The 22077-nt window shown below is 36.5% G+C and overlaps 2 protein-coding genes across 2 annotated transcripts; one reads left to right on the top strand and one right to left on the bottom strand.

The window, feature by feature from the left end:
* Positions 1–374: 374 nt before the first annotated feature.
* Positions 375–19676, bottom strand: LOC145625191 (putative disease resistance RPP13-like protein 1). Its single transcript, XM_081678265.1, has 2 exons — positions 19436–19676; positions 375–1393 (listed from the first exon to the last, which is right to left on the bottom strand). Exons 1-2 carry the CDS (start codon positions 19674–19676, stop codon positions 375–377), a joined length of 1260 nt encoding a protein of 419 aa, XP_081534391.1.
* Positions 19677–19791: 115 nt separating this feature from the next.
* On the top strand, positions 19792–20199 carry LOC145625190 (uncharacterized). Its single transcript, XM_081678264.1, has one exon. The coding sequence runs from the start codon at positions 19792–19794 to the stop codon at positions 20197–20199; it is 408 nt and encodes a 135-aa protein (XP_081534390.1).
* The last annotated feature ends 1878 nt before the right edge of the window (positions 20200–22077 follow it).

The raw sequence follows: 22077 nt of genomic DNA, 5'->3' as shown, positions 1-22077 counted from the left end.
TCCTCAACTTCTGACAAGTTTTCTAGTCAAGAGATGATTAATCTTCCATGAAGATGATTCACCTCCCCTAACTCTCTACTCTCGACCCACCCTTAGGTGCCAAGACAAATTTATCTAAACTCTGCAAGCTTTTTAGCTTCTCAATTCCCAACGACATCTCTTTTAATCTGGTATAATCAACGGATAGATGGCGAAGTTTAACGAGGAATCCAACACTTTGGATCTCCTGAAGATAAGAACACTAACTCAACTCTAGTGTTTGGAGGTTTCTGAGTTTGATGATTGACTTTGGCAACACTTTGATTGCTTTAATAAGACAGCAAGAAGCTTCAAGTGCTTCAAATCACCAATACACTCTGGCAACTCTTTGATTTTCATCTAGATAGACGTAGAGAGCGTAAATATCTGAAGTGTTGAATATAATTCAACATTTCAATATTCAGATCATTAGAGGATGAATATAGAAAAGTTCGTAGTTGAGAAGCGAAGAGTTGATTCTCTACTACTTCATTTACACCAGTATCTGTCACATACATATACATATGGCGCGTTCTTTTCAGAACATTATGCAGATTCACAATATCTGTTACATAACAGAGGTCACCTGCAGCCCATTTTGCCAAATCATGGATGAGGTCATGCATAGTGAACATTCTAGGACCTTCCTCAAATATGAGTTCTTCTACATCAGGTGTGTATTCCTCAATTAATGACCTTGATACTAGATCAAGGAAGCAATTGTGGCCTACATATTCTATTCTTTCATTCTTGTTTTCTGGTAGGAAGCCCCGAGCCATCCAAAGTTTTATGATCTCCATCTCCTGAAAATGGTAATCTTTGGGAAGCATAAAGCAATAAGCAAATAAATGCTTCAAATGAGATGGCAGATGATGATAACTCAACCTTAGAACCGGTAAAACACTGCTCTCCTCGCTCCAAATATTGCTATCTAATATTCTTTGGCGATGACTTTTATCTATTGCCTTTTGTAGGAGACCTCCAAGAATTTTTGCAGCCAAAGGTAATCCTTTGCATTTCTGGACTATATCATCCTGCATCTCAGAAAAGTTAGAAAACTCATTAACATGCCGTTGAAATATACACCAACAATCCTCATCTGACAAACACTTTAAATGGATGATGGTGTTGTGACGATAATTTCTCATCACCATTCTCGCAGTCTTCTCACTTCTTGAAGTAACTATAACTCTGCTTCCTCTTGCGGCACCAAGAAAAGGTGTTTGTAGATAGTTCCAATCCAAGTATTCCTCACTCCAAGCATCATCAAGAACAATAAAGAATTTTTGGCCTTTGAGCAGTTGCTGCAATTTCTCTTGTGCTTGATTCAGGTTACTACAGTCAATATTCCCCTGGGTGAGCGAGTAGATGATATCTTTTGTTATATGTTTCACATCTTACACATCTGAAACGATGTAGACACCCAAATGTGTCTCCCCAAAACCAAACCCAGTGATGAATACCTTTCATGTCATTTGATTATCGAACAAAGAAAAAGTGTGAAAAGTCTAGTGATGAGGATGTTTTTATTAAAATATCTCTTCTTTCTGTTTTTGAAAATATTTCTTTTCTTACCTTATTTTAGAAAAATGCGCATTTTAGTTTAATTTGGTCCATGATAAGGGTCCAATAATAGTGTAGTTGGATAGGGCTTTAAAAGACCTTTTCAACGATATATTATAAGCCCAATTCCGATGAATAATGAGGAAGTTATGGCCAAAATACTAAACTGAGCCCGGTTTGGTTTTTACCTACGGCCCAGTGATCTAGAGGAGGGCCTATTATTAATTATCATTCCTAAAGCTATTAGGATTGATTATAGTCTTCTAGAATATTTTAGAAGGTTCTCTTAAATCCTAATGGAGTTAGGATAGATAATTATGTTTCAAAGAGTTTGAAACTGAATAAAACAACTCCTTTTTAGAATCCTTGTTTTGTACGAAGTGGAATATATTCAGATTTTATTTTCTTGCCTCATAATCTTAATCCAAATCTTATATGGTTGGATAGATCTTGAAATTATCTTTTCAATGATATCTTATAATATTAAGTCCGACTTATAAAGAAAAATATATGAATGAGATATGAAACTCTATCCAAAACTGACACCCTTCCACTATTTTGGCCATATCTTTTTGTCTACAAAATATTTTAATCTGATTCTAATTGGATTGAAAATTAGATTTCAAGAGCTTTCCAACAACATATTATATGACTTATTTGGACTTTTGGATCAAAAGATATGATAAAAACAAAATCCGCAAAAAAACCTATTTTGCAGAACCGCCAGATCTGGCGTCTGGCGCTAGAGTCCAGCATTTTGCGCCACGCGCGTGTTTGGAGCTGTGATCGTGTTTTATTCTTTTCGAAACTCTGATTCTTTTTTTTTATCACATCCGGCTGATTTTCTCTATAAATAGCCTCCTAAAACCTCCATTTTCCATCATCAATTCTCATCAATTCTTCTCACCAATTCTCATCAATTCTTCTCATCAATTCTTAAGAATTCTATCTAATATTCTCTCTCATCAACTCTCATCAAGAATTTCTTGATTCTCCCTCTTTTCTAAGCCTAGCCTTTTACAAACACAATTCCTCATACATTAGCACTAGACATACCTAGCCAAATTCGAAGTTGCCTTCGCCCTAGACGTGAAAGGTTTTAATTTCTGACGGTTTGGTCCCAAATCTCTATTTCAATTATTTTATTTAATTGTTGATTTTATTGTTTTCCTTGAAGTTACTAACGCGTGTATTTTGTTATTAGAAAGAGGTACGAGGCATCCAAGCAAGTGCTTTAACTGATTTATTGCTATTTTGATATAGAAATCATGCTTAGATTATTATTTTGATTCCTACTATCGTGTTTAGGGTAATTTCTTATATCAAGTATGATTAAAAGAATGCTTCTTAGTATGATGTTTAGGGTAATGAATAAGTTTTTAAAATCAATTATGATTTCTATGATGCCTTTTATTCTCTTTCTAATATTCATGTTAGTATCATGTTAGGGCTATATATTTGATCTTTATTGTTTAGTGACATGCTAGGGTTTGTTATTAATCTTGTTAGTATCATGCCTAGCATCTTGCTATTAATATTATGCTTTAACATGATTATGATAATTATGATTATGATTATTGTTATAATTATGATTATTATTATGATACTTTTATTATGTTGCTTGATATTTTTATTGTTATTGCTTGATCACGCCTTTTATGCATGTTAAAAGGGAATTTGTACTTGTAATCACACTTTATAAGATAATTAATAATCTTGTTTAGGGTTAATATGATTATAATTCAAGTGATCGCTAATAATAGATTTATTTGTGCATTAATATTCAACCAACATAGATAAACAGGTTTAGGGTTAATCCTATTGATTGCATGTTAGTCAGAAAGCGCACATGAATACGATCAGAATAAAGTAGAGGCCTATTATTAGGGAAGGTTTAATCTCGTTTAGGTTGGATTTGTACCTTCATCCCCGAACTACCAGTCATGGTTCCAGACCTATTGGATTTGACGATCTCCTAGATCGTTATTTTAAATTACTACCACACAAATTCCCTAACTGTACGTATATATTGCTACCACTTAACGGAATACGTTAAGGTTCTATTAAGTAGGCCCCTATAGACACCCATTTGTGTCTCCCCAAAACCAAACCCAGTGATGAGTAACTTTCACGTCGAATCATAATCGAATGAAGTGAAAGTGTGGAAAGTTTAGTATTGCGGATAGTTTTAATTTCTTTTCTCTTCTCTCTGTTTTTGAAAACCTATTATAAGAAAACAGCCAATCCAGTTTGTTTGGTCCATGATATGGGTCCAATAGTAGTGTAGTTGGATGGAGCTTGAAAAGAGCTTTCCAACGATATATTATAAGCCCAATTCCGATGAATATTGAGGAAGTTATGGCCAAATTACAGAACTGGGCCCGGTTTGAGCCTTATATGCGGCCCAATGATCTAGAGGAGGGCCTAATATGGATTTGTCATTCCTAATGCAATTAGGAATGGTTTTAGTCTTCTAGATTCTTCTAAAAGGTTCTTTTCATTCCTAATTCAATTAGCATTGATAAATTGACTTTTTGTTGACTTTTTAGAGTTTTAACCAGAATCAAAGTATGTTTTTGAGGAAAATACAATTTTATCCTCTTGTACGACAATTTCTATCTGAATTTAAGATAACGCGTGAATTTCTGAGTAAGCGCCAAACGTCAGCTGTAGCGCGTGACGCTACGCTTGGCGCTAATCTTGCTTTTTGCGTCAGAACTCTGTTTTTGATGTTTTATCTTTTTAGCTGATTTTCTCTATAAATAATGTGCTAAAAACTCCGTTTTCATTCATCAATTTTCATCAATTCTCATCAATTCTTATTCTTACCAATTCTCTCTCTTTCTAAACCAACTATCATCAAGATTTTCTTGATTACTCTCTCTCTCTTTTCTAAACTAGCCTTCTCTCGAATATAAAAATTCCGCATTCATTAGATTTAGATACACCTAGCCATATTCAAAGTTGCCTTCGCCCTAGACGTGAAAGGTTTAATCTCTGAGGGTTTGGTCCTAAATCTCCCTTTCAATTATTTAATTTAATTGTTGTTTTATATTTTCCTTGAAGTTACTAACGCGTGTATTTTGTTATTAGAAAGAGATGCGAGGTATCCAAGTAAGTACTTTAATGGTTTTTATTGATATTATGATATAGAAATCATGCTTAGATTGTTATTTTGATTCCTAGTATCATGTTTAGGGTAACTTTAATATTAAGTATGATTAAAGGTACGATGCTTCCTATTTTCTTTCCTAATATTCATGTTAGTATCATGTTAGCGTTAAAACTTTGATTTTGATGCTTAGTGACATGATAGGGTTTGTTATTAATCTTTGGTATCATGCCTAGGATCTTGCTATTAATATTATGCTTTATTGTTAACATGATTATTTTAATTATGATTATTATTATTATTATACTTATTATTATGATGATTGTTGCTTGATGCTATATTTATTGTTATTGCTTGATCACACCTTTTATGCATGTTTAAAGGGAATTGGTACTTGTAATCACGCTTAATAACATAATTAATAATCTTGTTTAGGGTTAATATGATTATAATTCAAGTGATCGCCAATAATAGTTTATTTGTGCATTAATATTCAACCAACATAGATAAAAAGGTTTAGGGTAAACCTATTGATTGCATGTTAGTCAGAAAGCGCACATGAATACGATCAGAATAAAGTAGAGGCCTATTATTAGGGCAGGTTCAATCTTTTTTAGGTTGAATTTGTACCTTCATCCCCGAACTACCAGTCATGGTTCCAGACCTATTGGAGTTGACGATCTCTTGGATCGTTAAGGGGTGTAACCTTCACCTCGTGAACGGTTTACAAGTTTCGAAAACTTGTTGGCGACTCTTTTGCTCTATCTTATTTCCCTTTGGACGCCACCATGCTTTAGTGTATGATCACAGTGGGGTTCAAGCTAGGGGTTAACGCTTGAAATATTCCCTACAGTTTTTGGCGACTCCACTGGGGAGGATTTCTATTTTAATTCCTAAAATTTATTTTGGCAATGATTTAGAATGAGTGGATGAGACTCGAAACGTTCTAAGTATTTCATGTGCGTAATTTTGATTAACATTATTGTCATATGCATAAAAAAGATCTCATTGGAAAGACCATCCGTAATGAGTTAAAACATAGGATTTTACATGTAGGAAATTTGAGAAATATCTTTCACAACTAGGACGGAAATAATACTGCGCGAAACTGGAAAATTTTATCGAGCACAGAAAGCTGCTGATGCATGTAGGAATTAGCGTCAGCGAGCAGAATATTAGCGTCAGACTTTTAACTGTAGCGCCAGACAACAGCTCTGTCGCCAGGCGCTACAACTAAAATTCGGCGCCAATCTCTGTTTGCTGGCGCCAAATTCTTCCAATACCGAGCCAGAAATATGCGTTCTAATTTCGACTAGTTTTTCGCATTGTTTGCTCGATCCTAATTCCTGATTGAGTTTTTCTCACTTTTCTGAAACCCATATGTGTTCTACATATGGACATAACCCTTTGGGAATTCATGCTCCATCTACCTGATTGAACGCTCTGAGCAACAAAGGGTACATCCGAGATTGTTGAATTCACCAAACCATGGAAGCGAGGTTTTTCTAAAACTCGCGGTGTCCCATCCACTCGCGCCAACCCTTCACGGTTAGGCTTCCGCGCAGTGCATCCGGACAATTAACCATGGACCCTCTATTGACTAAACCATATCCCGAACTTTAGAGAACAAGAGCCATGGTTAGGTTGCAAACTCATTGCATCATATTACGCCTACTTGACTAATTGTGCATTATTTATTGTGCATATACTATGTTTTCTTAACCGTTTGTTTGACTTGTGTCGAGATTAAATAAATTAATTACTTAAAGAACTTTGCCTAATTAATTAATTAATTAATTTGAGTAAATAAAGTCTAATATTTTTAATCAGAATTGACCTAGTACAACTTTAGGCATACCCCTGTTGATTAATAACACCGAAAACAGTTCCAGATTGAAGCTCCAGCAATGGCGCCAAAGTCTGGACTGTAGCGCCACTCTGTGGAGTGTGGCGCCTGGCGACAGCTCTGTCGTCTGGCGCTACACTGCAAAGAGAGGCGCCAGTCATGTCGTTTTGACGACAGTTCGGATTATTGATCGAGTCATCACCTTGTGTCTAATTAACCAGTTTACTAATTAATTCAGTTAAATATTACTGTCAATAATACCTTGTTAAGTCATTAATTGAGTCTAGTCACATATTCTAACCACATGGTCATGACACGAGTCTTAACATGTCACCTACACTCACTAGTCTTAGCACACACTTTGAGTATATGTCACCATGACCATGTCTTAGGTTCATGCATGAGTCGGTTTTTTCCGTCGTTCGAGTTGGGGGTACATTCTATTCCTGATTTTCCACATCTCCCCATCCATATGCTTTCTCCATATCATCACCCTCATCTTTCTACCTTCTTCTATCCATCACATGTTGAATAAAGTTTGAGTCAAGCAATTAACAATGAATATCCCTAAATTACTTTTCCACAGTAGTTGGTCGAGGAGAGAAGGGCGATTAATCAAGGATAACCTCTCTATTCAAGTCTTAATTTTTGATAAACCGATTCGTCAAAAGAGGAAGGCTAAAAAGATAATGGCAACTCAAGAGGAAGTTAATGAACTTAGGAGTCAATTGACTGACGTGACTGAGGTGTTAAAGGCTTTAACCCTCAAAATTGATGACCTTGTGAAGAAACAACAAATGAACCTGATGCAAGAAAGCTTGAGCAAGCTATTTAGTGACTATAAATTTCAGGGCATTAGTTCACAAGGGGTCTTGGTGGATAAGGAACTTCTTCCTGAATAAGTTCAATGCCAACGACATCCCAAAATTCAAGGCAACAGATAACCCTTACTTTCATCTAAGAGCTTTTGAAACTATAATGAACATTAAGGGGATCGATAAGAAAGTCTTTCATTCTTTGTTTTCTTTATCCCCTGAGACCGTTTGTCAACAATGGCTCTTTTCTCTTGACAAAGAGAAAACCTCTACTTGGGAGTCGATAACAAACGCTTTCATAGATAGATACAAGTGTAATATTCAAGTTGAAACCGATTATATACAACTTGAGATGCTAAGACAAAAAGAGAATGAAGGCTTTACTTCTTTCTTCAACAAGTGGAGGGAAACTTCCGCTAAGATGATTGAGGTCCCCACCGAAAAGGAGTCTGTGAAGATGTTTATCAAGAATCTCCAAGAAAAGTATTCAAAGCACTTAAAATATTAACACAACTTGAATACTTTCAGAGCCGTCTATGACATAGGTATCGAGATCGAAGACGACCTCGCAAAGCAACAAGCTACTAACAATAGTAACCACGGTGGCTGGAAAGGAAAGAAGAATGACAACCCTTCTTCTTCCGAAAACGTCCACTCTAGTAATGATGTTAGTACCTTTGACCATAATGGTGTCTTAGCCATGGACGATCAAATATCTAAAAGGAAACCTTGGCGAGAGTTCACACCCATTGGAATGACCTACGATGCTGCTTTCGACCGTCTTTACGATCGAGGATTAATCAAACCTATTGGCCCTACCGAGGATCCAACGCCAGAAAATCTATCTTCAAGATGGAATCCAAACTCCTATTGCAAGTACCATCGAGGAAACGGTCATACCACTGATGAATGCTACAGGTTTCAAAACCTCATTCAAGATCTCATAGAGGCAAATAAGATCCCATTGCCTCTAGCTAGCGAGAAGACTGGATGATGTCGGAGCAAACAACACAAGACAGAGGCAAGCTTCCATGACGAGATTTCATGACCTCTTTTTCTATTTCTTTTTCATTTTTTCCTTTCCCCAATAAGTCTAGCATAGGCACCTTTCTTTTCCCTTAGATTACTTTTGTAGATTCTTTATTTTTTTCCTTTTAATAAAATGAGCATTTATTGTCTTGCATATGATCATTGCGTTGCATTGCAAAAAAAAAAAAAAAATAATAAAATAAAAAATAAATAAAAAATAAAAAATAAAAAATAAAAAAAAATTAAAAAAAAAAATCATTGTCGAATTAAGCACAAGGTATACCAATGATTTGAGGCACCCCTTGTAGCCACATCATATCACGTCTCACCCTTCAAATATGCAATCTTTTTTTGATAAACCACTTTGAGCCTCGTCTAACGATAGACCCTTCATCTTTCAACCTGTATTTACCTAACCTTGGGATGGGATGGTGTGCAACTTATGCATTTTTTTAAGAACCAAAGCTTGAGTCTATCAAAAATAGCGCAAATAAATAAAATAGCAAAAAATAAATAAAAGTGTACAAAAAGGGCAAGTGTTCCAATGTCTTTGATATAAAAATATCTTTGATAAGAACACGTCTCAGATTGCGTCTCTTATCGAGTGCTCGGTACCGTGCATAAGAAATATGAATGCCAAGTGAGTGATAGACCGCATGATCGGGATTGCCCACACTTATAAAAATAAAATTAATTCTAAAGCAAAAAAAATAATAAAGCAAAAAAGAAAGAGCTAAAAAAAAAAGTAGAAAACCTCAAGCATGAAAATACAAATATTCAAAAGCAAGGTTGCACACCTTGGGGGCTTACCGAGGGTCTTGAGCCTTTATCCCCTTCTTCTTCAACCATTAGCCTTACCATGTTACAACCCTTAAAAAGACCTTTTTGAGGTATACACACACTTGTGCGAGGTTCGGCTAGAGCTACGTTCGGCCTGATTCCTAACGGATACGTAGGCAACCTCACATCGAGGTGCGGCCGTAATAAACATACATTCATATTCACATTCACACACTCACACCATGATCATATCAAGGGATCCCCTGTGCTCATCCCTATTCATTTAGAGTTAGACTTGGGGGCTTGATCCCTACATCATTAGCTTACCTAACCTAAGAGTCACTGTCATTTGACTCTTCTTGAAATTATATCTTTTTCCACACATTTAGCCCTTGCGGCCTAAATTTAACGTCACTTTCACACACTGCACAGATACATGACCAAATATACTTTCCCTTAGGAACCCATTGTCATGAAATCTTAACACAACGTTGAAGCATGTATTGTAATATCAAAATCACTCATCAATCATAATCATCATTGCATCGAAGTATGAAGTGCTTAGCCTCCGTGCCTAAGTTACCTAAATACTTTCATTATCGAGCCAACTAGGATAGTCTAAGATGTTACAATCCTTGTATTGTGTGAGACAACGTTAACGGATTAAGCTCATTCAACATGCATCTTCAAAAAAAACTTCACTTCGATTCTTTTTCGTGTCTTTCTTTATTCGGGAGAAAGTTGGTACCCTCCACAAAAGTGACGGAAAATTTTTGCTTTTTTGCATTTTTCGAGTCGCACGATCACAATACAATGCACACATGGGTCATGAGTCACACGTGTCATTTCACTTCGAGTCGAGTCAACCTCGAGTCAATTACAGCGAGTCAAGTTTATACCTTGAGTCATGTCAAGTCAATGAGTCAAGCAACACTAAGTCTTAGGTCAACCCTAAAGAAATATAAGAAAAGTCCTATAGTCAAAGATATAAACGCAGGTACATCCCGGCAAGCAAGAACATTCCCGGATTTTTTCGAAAAAAAATCGCGAATATGATACATGAGATTCTTCCAAGATGAGAGGAGTTTGAGCAAAATTACATTGATCGGTAAATTGGAAAAGAAGAGCTTTAATTTACAAAATATTTGAGCGGATTTGGTTGAAAGGAAACGACCAAGCTCAAAGTTCGGAGCAAAACCAAGCAACAGCGGCAGTAAGAGCAGAATAAGGAAGACCCGACTCTAGCGCCAGACGAAGACATCTGGCGTCTGGCAACAGATTTCAGCGCCTGGCTCTAGATCCCAGCGTCTGGCGACAGAGAAAATTCTTGACGCCAGAGATATTTCAGCAGCGACATAGCTCGAAGCCTCTCAGAATGGTTATTTCGACCTCATACAGAAATTTCGGGTTCCTTGGTACGCCAGTTAGCCCATATAAGCAATTTGACATGATTAGTAGTCGGCTCGATTACAATCGTAGTAAGTGATTGACCTGACTAAAAATCGTCTCACTTAGCTTAAGCGCCTAAAACACTGGCTCATTACACGCACCAACGTATCGGTTTAAAAGCAAGCACTTAAACGACAATATTTCCAAATATGGATTGTCGCGCATTCTTCTTAAACGACAATATTTCCAAATACGGATTGTCGCGCATTCTTATTAAACGACAATATTTCCAAATATGGATTGTCGCACATTCCTCTTAAACGAAAATATTTCCAAATATGGATTGTCGCGCATTCTTCTTAAACGACAATTTTTCCAAAAATTGGATTGTCATCCCCAACTGACAATATTTCCAAAAATGGATTGTCGTGCATCTTCTTTAACGATAATTTTTCCAAGATTGGATTATCATCTCTGGCAAAGTTTCCAAGCATGGATTATCGTGCTCTTTCTTTGTTTGGCAAGTTTTTCCAAGTTCGGATTGTCATACATTCATGCATCTTTGGCAAGTTTTCCGAGATTGGATTGTCATACACCCAGTTTCCTATGGCAAAATTTCCCAAAGGTTTGTTGTAGGACTCTATTCATCATAAATTTTGGCAAAGGTTCCTCAACGTGGATTGTCATTCATTTCAGTAAGTGGCAAATTTTCCCGAGGTGGATTGTCGGTCGACTCTTTTTTGCAAATGTTCCAAGACGCGGATTGTCAATTGTGGCAATATTTTCCTAAAAGGATTGTCGCATAGCGTTGGCAAATTTCCAAGGTGGATTGCTTTCAAGAGTTATATTCCATGATGTGGATTGTCGATCGTATCAAAATTCTTATGACAGATTGTTACGAAGCATTGGCAACTTTTCCCAAAAATTAGATTTTGGCAAATTTTCCTAGATACGGATTGTCTCTTCATCATAGCAACATTTCCAAGGATGGATTGTTACGAAGCATTGACAACTTTCCCTAAATCGGATTATCATACATCATACAAGAGAGTTGTGTTGGCAACTATTCCCAAAGAAAATAGGATTGTCATCATAGCAAAGGCACCGACATAATGGTTCACAAGCAGCAAAAGCGCCGACGTACAGGCATAGCGGAAGCAAAGTTTAAGCGAACTTTTAAAGATCGACAAGCGGAGATCTTCGGTAATTTCCTTTGGAAAATTATCGCAACAAATGAGGATAGCTTCAAGCGAGGATATCTTCGACAGCGTTCCCTAGATTGTGGAGAGTTGTCAAAAACAACTGAAGGTGATTTCAAGCGAAGTCGTCTTCGATCATGTTCCCTTAGACGTGGAAGATGGTCACAAAGCGGAAGAGGATCGTTTCAAGCGAAGCAATCTTCTATATTGGAAGCAGTTACAAGCGTAGTAGTTTTCAAGCGGGATGGCATTCTCTTGGCAGGAGGTCATCAAAACAACAGTAAAGCGGCAGCAAATCGGTTACTTTCAGAGACGTGCACTCGATGGTGCAAGATACACGTTTCTTAACTTTCTTATCTGTTTGACTAATACTAGTTTGCAGGTATCGACGTTACAAGAATGATTTAGGATCACAGAACGTTCTAAATCATTCTCCGTCCCTATCGATACTTTGACTTTCGTTTTCGAAACTTGCGTTTCTCCAAACTCAGTCAAAGTGGGGGCTTCTGTAGACACCCATTTGTGTCTCCCCAAAACCAAACCCAGTGATGAGTACCTTTCACGTCGAATCATAATCGAATGAAGTGAAAGTGTGGAAAGTTTAGCGTTGCGGATAGTTTTAATTTCTTTTCTCTTCTCTCTATTTTTGAAAACCTATTTTAAGAAAACAGCCAATCCAGTTTTTTTGGTCTATGATATGGGTCCAATAGTAGTGTAGTTGGATGGGGCTTGAATAGAGCTTTCCAATGATATATTATAAGCCCAATTCCGATGAATATTGAGGAAGATATGGCCAACTTACTGAACTAGGCCCGGTTTGAGCCTTATATGCGGCCCAATGATCTAGAGGAGGGCCTAATATGGATTTATCATTCCTAATGCAATTAGGAATGGTTTTATTCTCTTTACTCTCTCCTCTCTCCTCTCTTTAGGGTTTTAATTTTCTTGGTCGTTTAGGCCAGAAATAGTCTAATTTCTTCGGAAATTAGACTATTTCTGACCCTTTTCTTCAATTTAATTTGCTTTTTTGTTATTTGATTTGTTTTGCTTTGTTTTTTTTCTCTCCGTTTGTGAGAGTCTGTCCCAATTTTTTTTTTTTGGGTTTTTCCCAATTTTTAGGGATTTTGATTCTCATCTATGGATGAGAATTTTAATTTTAGGGTTTTAATAATAATTGAGAAGGTGATTTGGATTCATATGGGTTTAGGGTTCGTCATCAACTCTACGATCAAAACATCAGCGCAGATTGCGAAGGTCTCTACTTGGAAAGATGCAAAGACATCGAAAATCACTACTCGCGTCAAGTTTGAAGCGGTGGAGTGTGAGCTATGCCCGATATGCAAATTAGTTATGATTTTGATTGTAAAAGTTATGTTATTTTCTCTAGATCTGTGGTTTACAAATCTTTATTATTGTTGTAGATGCCGTATGGCTATTTATTAATGATAATATTCTTCTTCTTGTAAAAAAAAAAAGGAATGGTTTTAGTCTTCTAGATTCTTCTAGATGGTTCTTTTCATTCCTAATTCAATTAGCATTGATAAATTGACTTTTTGTTGACTTATTAGAGTTTTGATAAGAATCAAAGTACGTTTTTGAGGAAAATACGATTTTATCCTCCTGTACGACAATTTCTATCTGATTTTAAGGAAACGCGTGAATTTCTGAGTCAGCGCCAAACGCCAGCTGTAGCGCCTGACGCTATGCTTGGCGCCTAGCGCTAGCCTGAGCGTCTGGCGCTAAGGTCAGCGTTTGGCGCTAATCTAGCCTTTTGCGTCAGAACTCTGATTTTTTATATTTTATCTTTTTGGCTGATTTTCTCTATAAATAACGTGCTAAAAACTCCGTTTTCATTCATCAATTCTTATTCTGACCAATTCTCTCTCTTTCTAAACCAACTATCATCAAGATTTTCTTGATTACTCTCTCTCTCTTTTCTAAACTAGCCTTCTCTCAAATATAAAAATTCCGCATTCATTAGATTTAGATACACCTAGCCATATTCGAAGTTGCCTTCGCCCTAGACGTGAAAGGTTTAATTTCTTAGGGTTTGGTCCCAAATCTCTGTTTCAATTATTTAATTTAATTGTTGTTTTATATTTTCCTTGAAGTTACTAACGCGTGTATTTTGTTATTAGAAAGAGGTGCGAGGCATCCAAGTAAGTACTTTAATGGTTTTATTGATATTATGATATAGAAATCATGCTTAGATTGTTATTTTGATTCCTAGTATCATGTCTAGGGTAACTTTAATATTAAGTATGATTAAAAGTACGATGCTTCCTATTTTCTTTCCTAATATTCATGTTAGTATCATGTTAGCGTTAAAGCTTTGATTTTGATGCTTAGTGACATGATAGGGTTTGTTATTAATCTTGTTAGTATCATGCCTAGGATCTTGCTATTAATATTATGCTTTATTGTTAACATGATTATTTTAATTATGATTATTATGATTATTATACTTATTATTATGATGATTATTGCTTGATGCTATATTTATTGTTATTGCTTGATCACACCTTTTATGCATGTTTAAAGGGAATTGGTATTTGTAATCACGCTTAATAAGATAATTAATAATCTTGTTTAGGGTTAATTTGATTATAATTCAAGTGATCGCCAATAATAGTTTATTTGTGCATTAATATCCAACCAACATAGATAAAAAGGTTTAGGGTAAACCTATTGATTGCATGTTAGTCAGAAAGCGCACATGAATACGATCAGAATAAAGTAGAGGCCTATTATTAGGGCAGGTTGAATCTCTTTTAGGTTGAATTTGTACCTTCATCCCCGAACTACCAGTCATGGTTCCAAACCTATTGGAGTTGACGATCTCTTGGATCGTTAAGGGGTGTAACCTTCACCTTGTGAACGGTTTACAAGTTTCTAAAACTTGTTGGCGACTCTTTTGCTCTATCTTCTTTCCCTTTGGACGCCACCATGCTTTAGTGTATGATCACAGTGGGGTTCAAGCTAGGGGTTAATGCTTGAAATATTCCCTACAACCCCATATTTCATTAAAAAATAATTTAGATTATTTTAAAAAAAATTTCAAAAAAAATTCTCAAACACCCCCTTCCTTCGTCCCGGCGTCAGCCACCCTCCCCCCTCCCCTTTCCCGGCGTCAGCCACCCTCCCCCCTCTCCTTGTTGGCGCCCAAATTTTTCCCCGAAGCCGGTGAACCCCACCTCCTCCATTTCCCCTCCTGCCAACCACCCCTAACCTCATGGTCGCCTGCTGGTAAACCGTCACCTTCGCCACGAAATTCCATCAAATTCCTCATCGGCGGCGCCCCGACCTTTCCCCCACCCCTACGCAGCCAACGAACCCCCTTCCCCTTCTTGTTGCCCCGACTACCAGCCCCAAACCAGCAGCCAATCGAAACCCTAAAATTCGAAATCAAATTCGAAATCCTAAACCACCATCCCCAAACCACTGAAATCGAAATCGAAACCCTCATTTAGGGTGGTTTGGGGTTGGTGATTTAAGATAAGTGATGTCCGAAAGGGTAAGGGAAGGGGAGGGGTCAATTTTGGTGAGGGGAATAGGGAGGGGGCAATTTCTGGTGTGGGAAAGGGAAAGGGGGTGGTTTCTGGTTCTAGGTGGGGGTTGGGGCAGCAAGAACGGGAAAAGGGAGGGGGGTTGGTTGCGTAGGTGGGGGAAAGGGAGAGGGTGGGGTCGCGCCGGCAAGGGGGTGGGGGTGGGGTCGCCCCGACACCAGCAAGGGGGAGGGGTGGCAGTTGAGAGGACGGGTGGCAATGTAGTGGAGGGGTGGCTGCAAGGTGGTTGAACGGTGGCTAACGGAAACAGTAACTGCCTTAGTCTTTGGTAGTGAAATATATATTGTAGGGATTTGTGTGGTAGCAAAATATTTTTTTTTTATACGGGTATCAAATGTGACACGAGGTGTTTTTGCTGGTAGCAAATGTCAAATTTTCCTTATCTTAATATTTATTGCTCAATAAAATTTAACCCTAGACCATGTAACCTAATCCCTAAACCCAACCCTAACAACATTTATATGCAATAGTAATTATCATAATATATTAATAAGCGTCCTATTAACATTTAAGGAATCATATTGTCTTTAATAGAATCATACAATTCATTTGACATAAATATAGATGGTACAAATTAATAAATTATACAATAACATACGTGCTGGTACCCCCTAGTGTAGTTGGTTAATGCTTTCCTATTGAATATAAGTGATCCGTGTTCGAATCCTAACTACACCGATTTTACTTTTTTTTTCAAATTACTAACGTATCCCAATAAAAATTAGTCCTATTAAATACTAATGTTACCAATCTTCAATAAAACAATTCGAGGTTTGATTTCTTTAAATCCAAAATTATGAGACTCCCACTACAAAAGCAAAATCTTTCTGAATTTCAGAGTATCAAATTACATAAAATAATATCTTTCCAGGTTTAAACAACATCAAAATAGTATTTACAGGATCAAAATAATATTTGCTTACTTATTCATATCTAACATAATACTTAGTCATTCAACTCAGAAACATTGGATAAATGTGGGGATTGATTATTAACATTCGATTGTTGAGAACTATTCTGAGAACTCATAACGATTTTCCTGGGAACGCCTCTGCCAAAACTACATAGGTTCAAAGTTGTTTCAGACTGTTGAACTATTTTACCACCTGGGCTTTGATTTAATCCTTCTTATGGGTTGTGTTGGTAAATGCCTCAAGGGACTGATACATAGTGGACTGGACCACCGTAAACATAGCTGAAATTACTTGTATGGTGCTGTGAATTCACTCCATAAAACTAATTTGCATCACCAAACATACCATTGTCAAAAGTATCATCCCCCTCACCTTCATCCTCAGGTTCCTAAACATAGAACAGTAAAAAAAAAGGTCTTAATGATAAGAAGAATTAAACTATAAAAAACCAGAATAGTTGTCGTTCAATCAATCTAACAAATTTCACTTTCCATTCACTGCCACAATGTCAAACACACTACTGTAATATATTTCAGATGCTAAAAAAAAAAAAATATATATTATGAAATAATATTTTAATTTATTATTGAAAAAATAACTTAAATACAACAAACATATTATATAAAATAATTAATTATTGACAGCAATTAAACCTCGCTCGATTTCGTTTAACAATTGCTTCCATTACAATGGAACCCAGAAACACTCTTGCGATTAAATAACATTTCACAGGAAAGAATTATAAAATAAACAAAGCCAAAGCCAAAATACAAATCAATTTATTAATCTATAAGATTTACCCTTTCAAATCAATTTTAATAAAACTTTTAATGTTTACCCAAAATCAATTTCTTTAAAATCAAACAATGAAAATGCTAAATTATCAAAATTATCAATTAGGAAATTTAAACGAAAAAATTCAACAACAAACAAGATTACCAGCGAATACTTGTAACTAATAAACAAAATTGATGTCCACACTTGAATAATTTCTTCACAATCCGTTCCCTTATTTAAATTGGTATGTTCTTCGCCAAAGAATTTTAGGAAAAGATGAAATTTTGGGGGAAAAATGATAACTTAATTGTGTGTCATCCATTAATTGATGCATTAATTGTTTGGCACCCATTTAAATTTTTTCCGCTCACCTTTCATCACAATGGCGCTCAGCCTGAAAATTTTGCCGCTCTTTTTTACCTCTTATTTTTTTCCATTCCCTCTTCTTTTTTCCCCTTCCCTAACTTCAATGCTGAGTTGGCAAAAACTAATTGGTGGTGTATAAAATGCTTTTGTACACCATGTGTACCCCTAGCTTTTACCTAGAAGATGGGAGCTGATTAGTTTATTCTCATCACAATGGGCAGCTTCAATAATTTTGTCTATAAGTCACAAGATGCATGTTTTTCGAGTATGCATCAAGTCAAGTCAATCATTATTACTTAATAATACTCTGTAATAAATTTCTTTCCAAAAATAAATAATAGTAATATTCTACACTATTAAACCTACTATAACTTTCTTTCTCTTCTAATGTAACGTGCACACACATCACACATAAAAAAAAAGTAAAAAAAAAATTTAACAAAAGAGCAAGAATTGAAGAATTCCAGCAATTTTTTTTAAAAAAATAGATATATATTTGAATAAAAGAATGCTTCATTAGAAAAATGATTTGTACTGTCTGTTTAATTTGTAACTGGTATTTGTGCCCGAGCAATACCCGGGGTCATTACATTTTTTCTTGTAATTAAATTTGTTGGACATATTAATATATTATATATTGTATCAAAAGATGATATAAAATATCACATACAAGTAGCTTTATTGTAAGAAGTTGAGTGGATGATGGAGGAAGTACTAATGCAGTGTTGTTATGCATTTATAACAAATATAAAAATATAAAAAAATACATAGAAGAGAAAGAAAGGATGAGAGAGATAGGTAAGTGGGACCAATTTTAAATATACTACTGAAAATTTATACTTCCTTCGTTTTTTTAGTTGATATTGTTTAACTTTTATACTATTCATACAACACGCTTTGACTCGCTTATGAGGTTTCTAGATACGATAAAACATATTTATTCGGGATCTTCTTTGGATCGTTTCAATGTATATTTTATTAATATCCATTTTTTATAATTTTATAATGTTGAAAATTATAGATATTAATCGTTTAAAACATGCGTTGGCAAGTTAAATAATAGAAAGATGTCAACTAAAAAAAAACAGAGGAAGTACCATTAATTATTTAGTGATACTATATATGCACGTAGTTAGTACCATTAAATACATATATACTACCACCGAATGCATATATAGTACCATTGAAATATTTAATATAATGGTACTATTTGATCACTAAATGATACTATTGATCACTCAATCGTACTACTCTAAAATCAAATTATACATTACGTGTAATTACACTCTTACCTCGTTATGCAATTGTTCTTTCATAATGAGACTCCCTTTAAACAAGCTCGTGGATGATGTGACGAAACAAAGGGGTTTATTTGACACATAGACTTTCTTAGGAACGCCTTTTAATTTATCAGTATAGATTGAGCAAGAAATTTTTTTGATCCATCATAAATCTTTTCCCATAAATCAAGTTGTGCAATACTAAACTCGATCAATTGAACTCGAACAAAACCCACAACATATGTACTTACTACATTCAAATAATGTAGTTTTATTGAATTTAATAATAAAAAAAATATGATAAAATTAAAGGAAAGGATAGAAAATAGCCAAATTTTCGAAGAAATATGTGTATTTCCGAAAGGGACAACTGAAGTAAATCCTAATCACAATGGCCTGAAAATTTATTAGTCTTGTGATAAAACTACGGAGTATTAGTGAAGACTGAAGAGAAGTAATAGTCACATGTTAATTCACATAACACATACTTCGTAACGTGACGAAGGCGAACAGTAAGACATTTTATCCATTGGTTTTGGATTATCAGAATGCCTTTGTTCCGGGAAGGTTAATGTCAGACAATGGTTTGATAGCTCATGAGGTTTTATCCTTTATGAATGCTTCGAAAGCTCGTAAGCAGTTCTATGTGGCTCTCAAGCTTGGCATGAATAAGGCCTATGACTAGGTTAATTGGTCCTTCCTGCTGCGTACCCTTGAAGCTTTTGGGTTCCCATCATATTGGATTCACATCATTCATCAGTGCATTTCTACTGTCTCATACCAGGTTTTGGTAAATGGTAACCCTTTGCCCGCCTTTCAGCCTCAGTGTGGCCTACGCCAGGGAGATCCCCTTTCCTCCTACCTCTTTTTCCTTTGTATGGAGGTCTTCTCATCCTTACTAAAGCAAGCCGAGAATTTGTCTCAGATTCAGGGGATTCAAATTTCCAGAGGAGCCCCTTCAGTCTCACATTTGTTCTTTGCAGATGATTCTCTTTTGTTTTTCCTGGTTTCACCGGTGGCATGTGACAATCTTCTGCAATTAATACGTCAGTTTTGTGGGGTTTTGGGCTAGATGATTAATCTTCAGAAATCATTCGTTAAGTTTAGCCAAAACACTCCCCCAGATTTTATGGAGAAATGTTTGAGTTTAAATTAAAGCATCAACCATCTCTTGGACCTTATTTGGGTCTTCCGGTTGACTTGGGTTGTAGTAAAACTTTGGTGTTCCGATTTTTGATAGAAAAAGTCTCTGCTCGCCTCTCACAATTTCCTTCTCTTAATCTTTCTGCAGCGGCAAAGTTGGTCCTCATTAACTCGGTTTTGGTGGCATCTTTCAATCATGTCTTGTTAGTGTTCAAGATTCCCCTTTCGATCGGCAACTTTATTGATAACATGTTAGCTCGGTTCTGGTGGAGGTCCTCATCTTCGTCAAGAGGAATGTCGTTTTGGTCGGCTTTGCTTTTGTATCTTCCAAAAGGCTTGGGAGGTTTGGTTATTCGTAGTGTGGCTCTCGTCAACCAGGCTCTGCTTGCTCGGCAACGATAGCGAATTATTTAGCATCCTGAGTTACTTCTTTCTAGAGTTTTATGTGCCAAATATCTTGTTTTTTGCTTGTTTGGCTCGACTCATGCTTCTCGCTCTTCTTCGGGTTGCCGAGGTTTGATGGAAGGTCAGTCGGTTGTGGCTCAGGGTATAGCCTGGAAGGTAGGTACGGGTTCCCAAGTTTGGCTTCTTGAAGATGACTTGGTTCCCGGAGGTTTGAGTTTGAAGTCTTCTGTGTCTGAGTCGGAGGTGTCGACTTAGGTTTCTTCTATTATTATTCCGCGCTCTAGCGCGTGGAGCGCTTTCAAGATCCATCAGCTTTTTGACAGTTCAACGGCTTAGCGCATTTTGGCACTGGAATGGCCCCGTCAAACCATGGATGATTTTGTTTATTAAGGACGGCCGATTCTCGACCAAATCGGCTTACTCTATGCTGGGTCCGCAGTCTACTGTTTTGATTGTAAGTAATCCAGTTACCTTTCAATGGTGGAAACAGTTTTGGGGTTTCCCTCTTCTTCCTCGTTTCAAGATGTTTGGTTGGAAGTTTCTCAACGACGCTTTATCTCTGCTGGCCACTTTAGTCTCTAAAGGAGTACCAGTTCATCCGGTGTGTATTTTCTGTCTCTCCAACATTGAGACCACCTCACATCTATTTCGCGACTGTCCTTTTATTATCCCTCTTTGGTCTCCTGCCTTTTTGATCCCGAACGGCAGTCTCTCTAGTCAAACTTCTTTTAAAAATTGGGTGGCGAAGATTGTGTCATCTCACAGACAATCTAAGGAATTTGCTACACTAGTGTCTTTCTTTTCTTTCCTTTGGGCTATTTGTATTTTGGATAGTGCGGAATCAATATGTCTTCTGCCAGGCAGACTGGTTTCCTTCCCTGCTCTGACATATTTCTGAGGATTGGACCACTCGGGAAATTTAAGCGCGTGATTTTCAGCTTCATCTTCGTTCCGTGGTTAGATTCTCTGCTCATTCTCAACGTTCTTTGTCCTCCTTATATTTGTGAGGTAATACCTCAGACCGGCTGGATCATTGTCTAATCTTTGATGGTGCTTGGCCTTGCCAGAATAATAGAGCAGTGGTTAGCTGGATTTTCCGAGAAATCTATTCAGATATGATTCTTGGCGATTCAACGCAGGCTATTCGTGTTGCTTCCGCTCTGCAAGAAGAATTGGAAGCTTTTCTTTGGGCTCTTCGGGCGGCTGTGCGTCGAGATTATCTTAGTCTTCTCATCTATACGGACTGTGTAGATTTGGTTTCGTTGTTTCAAAATTCTGGATCTACTGATATCTCTTGTTTGTGGCTAGTTCAGGAGATTAAGGGAATTCTTCCTTGTTTCTCGGCCCGTCGTCTTTGCAAAGTCCCTCGTCAGTGGGTCACTCCTGCACATTGGCTGGTCGTTCGTGCTCGTGATCGCCAGTTTCTTGGCTGGTCTTTCTAGTTTAGGTAGTTGTCAAGTTTCAAGTTTGTAGTCTATTTTGTTGTTGTTTCGTTGTTAGTACTCTTTGTCCAAAAAAAAAAACAAAAAAAAAAAAAACACATACTTCGTAATAAAAATGTAAATAACGGCTCTTTAAAAAAAAAAGTAATTAACAACAATAATTCCATTTTTTCACACATTTATCACAAAATATTATCTTGTGTTAGGACCTGTTCACATTTACTAAATTGAACTGAAATGAATTGGACTGATTGGAGCTGAACTGAACTAAATAGAGCTAAAATGAATATTTATGAGAGTAGGAAATTAGGACCTGAAGTGAATTGAACTGAACTAATTGAATAATATCTGAACTTGTAGACACCCATTTGTGTCTCCCCAAAACCAAACCAAGTGATGAGTACCTTTCACGTTGAATCATAATCGAATGAAA

Source organism: Chenopodium album, chromosome 3 (assembly GCF_948465745.1).
Source record: "Chenopodium album chromosome 3, dcCheAlbu1.1, whole genome shotgun sequence".
In the NCBI taxonomy this organism is placed as follows: Eukaryota; Viridiplantae; Streptophyta; class Magnoliopsida; order Caryophyllales; family Amaranthaceae; genus Chenopodium; species Chenopodium album.
The sequence above is the reverse complement of the archived record's forward strand: the minus strand, read 5'-3'. Positions and strand labels throughout refer to the sequence as shown.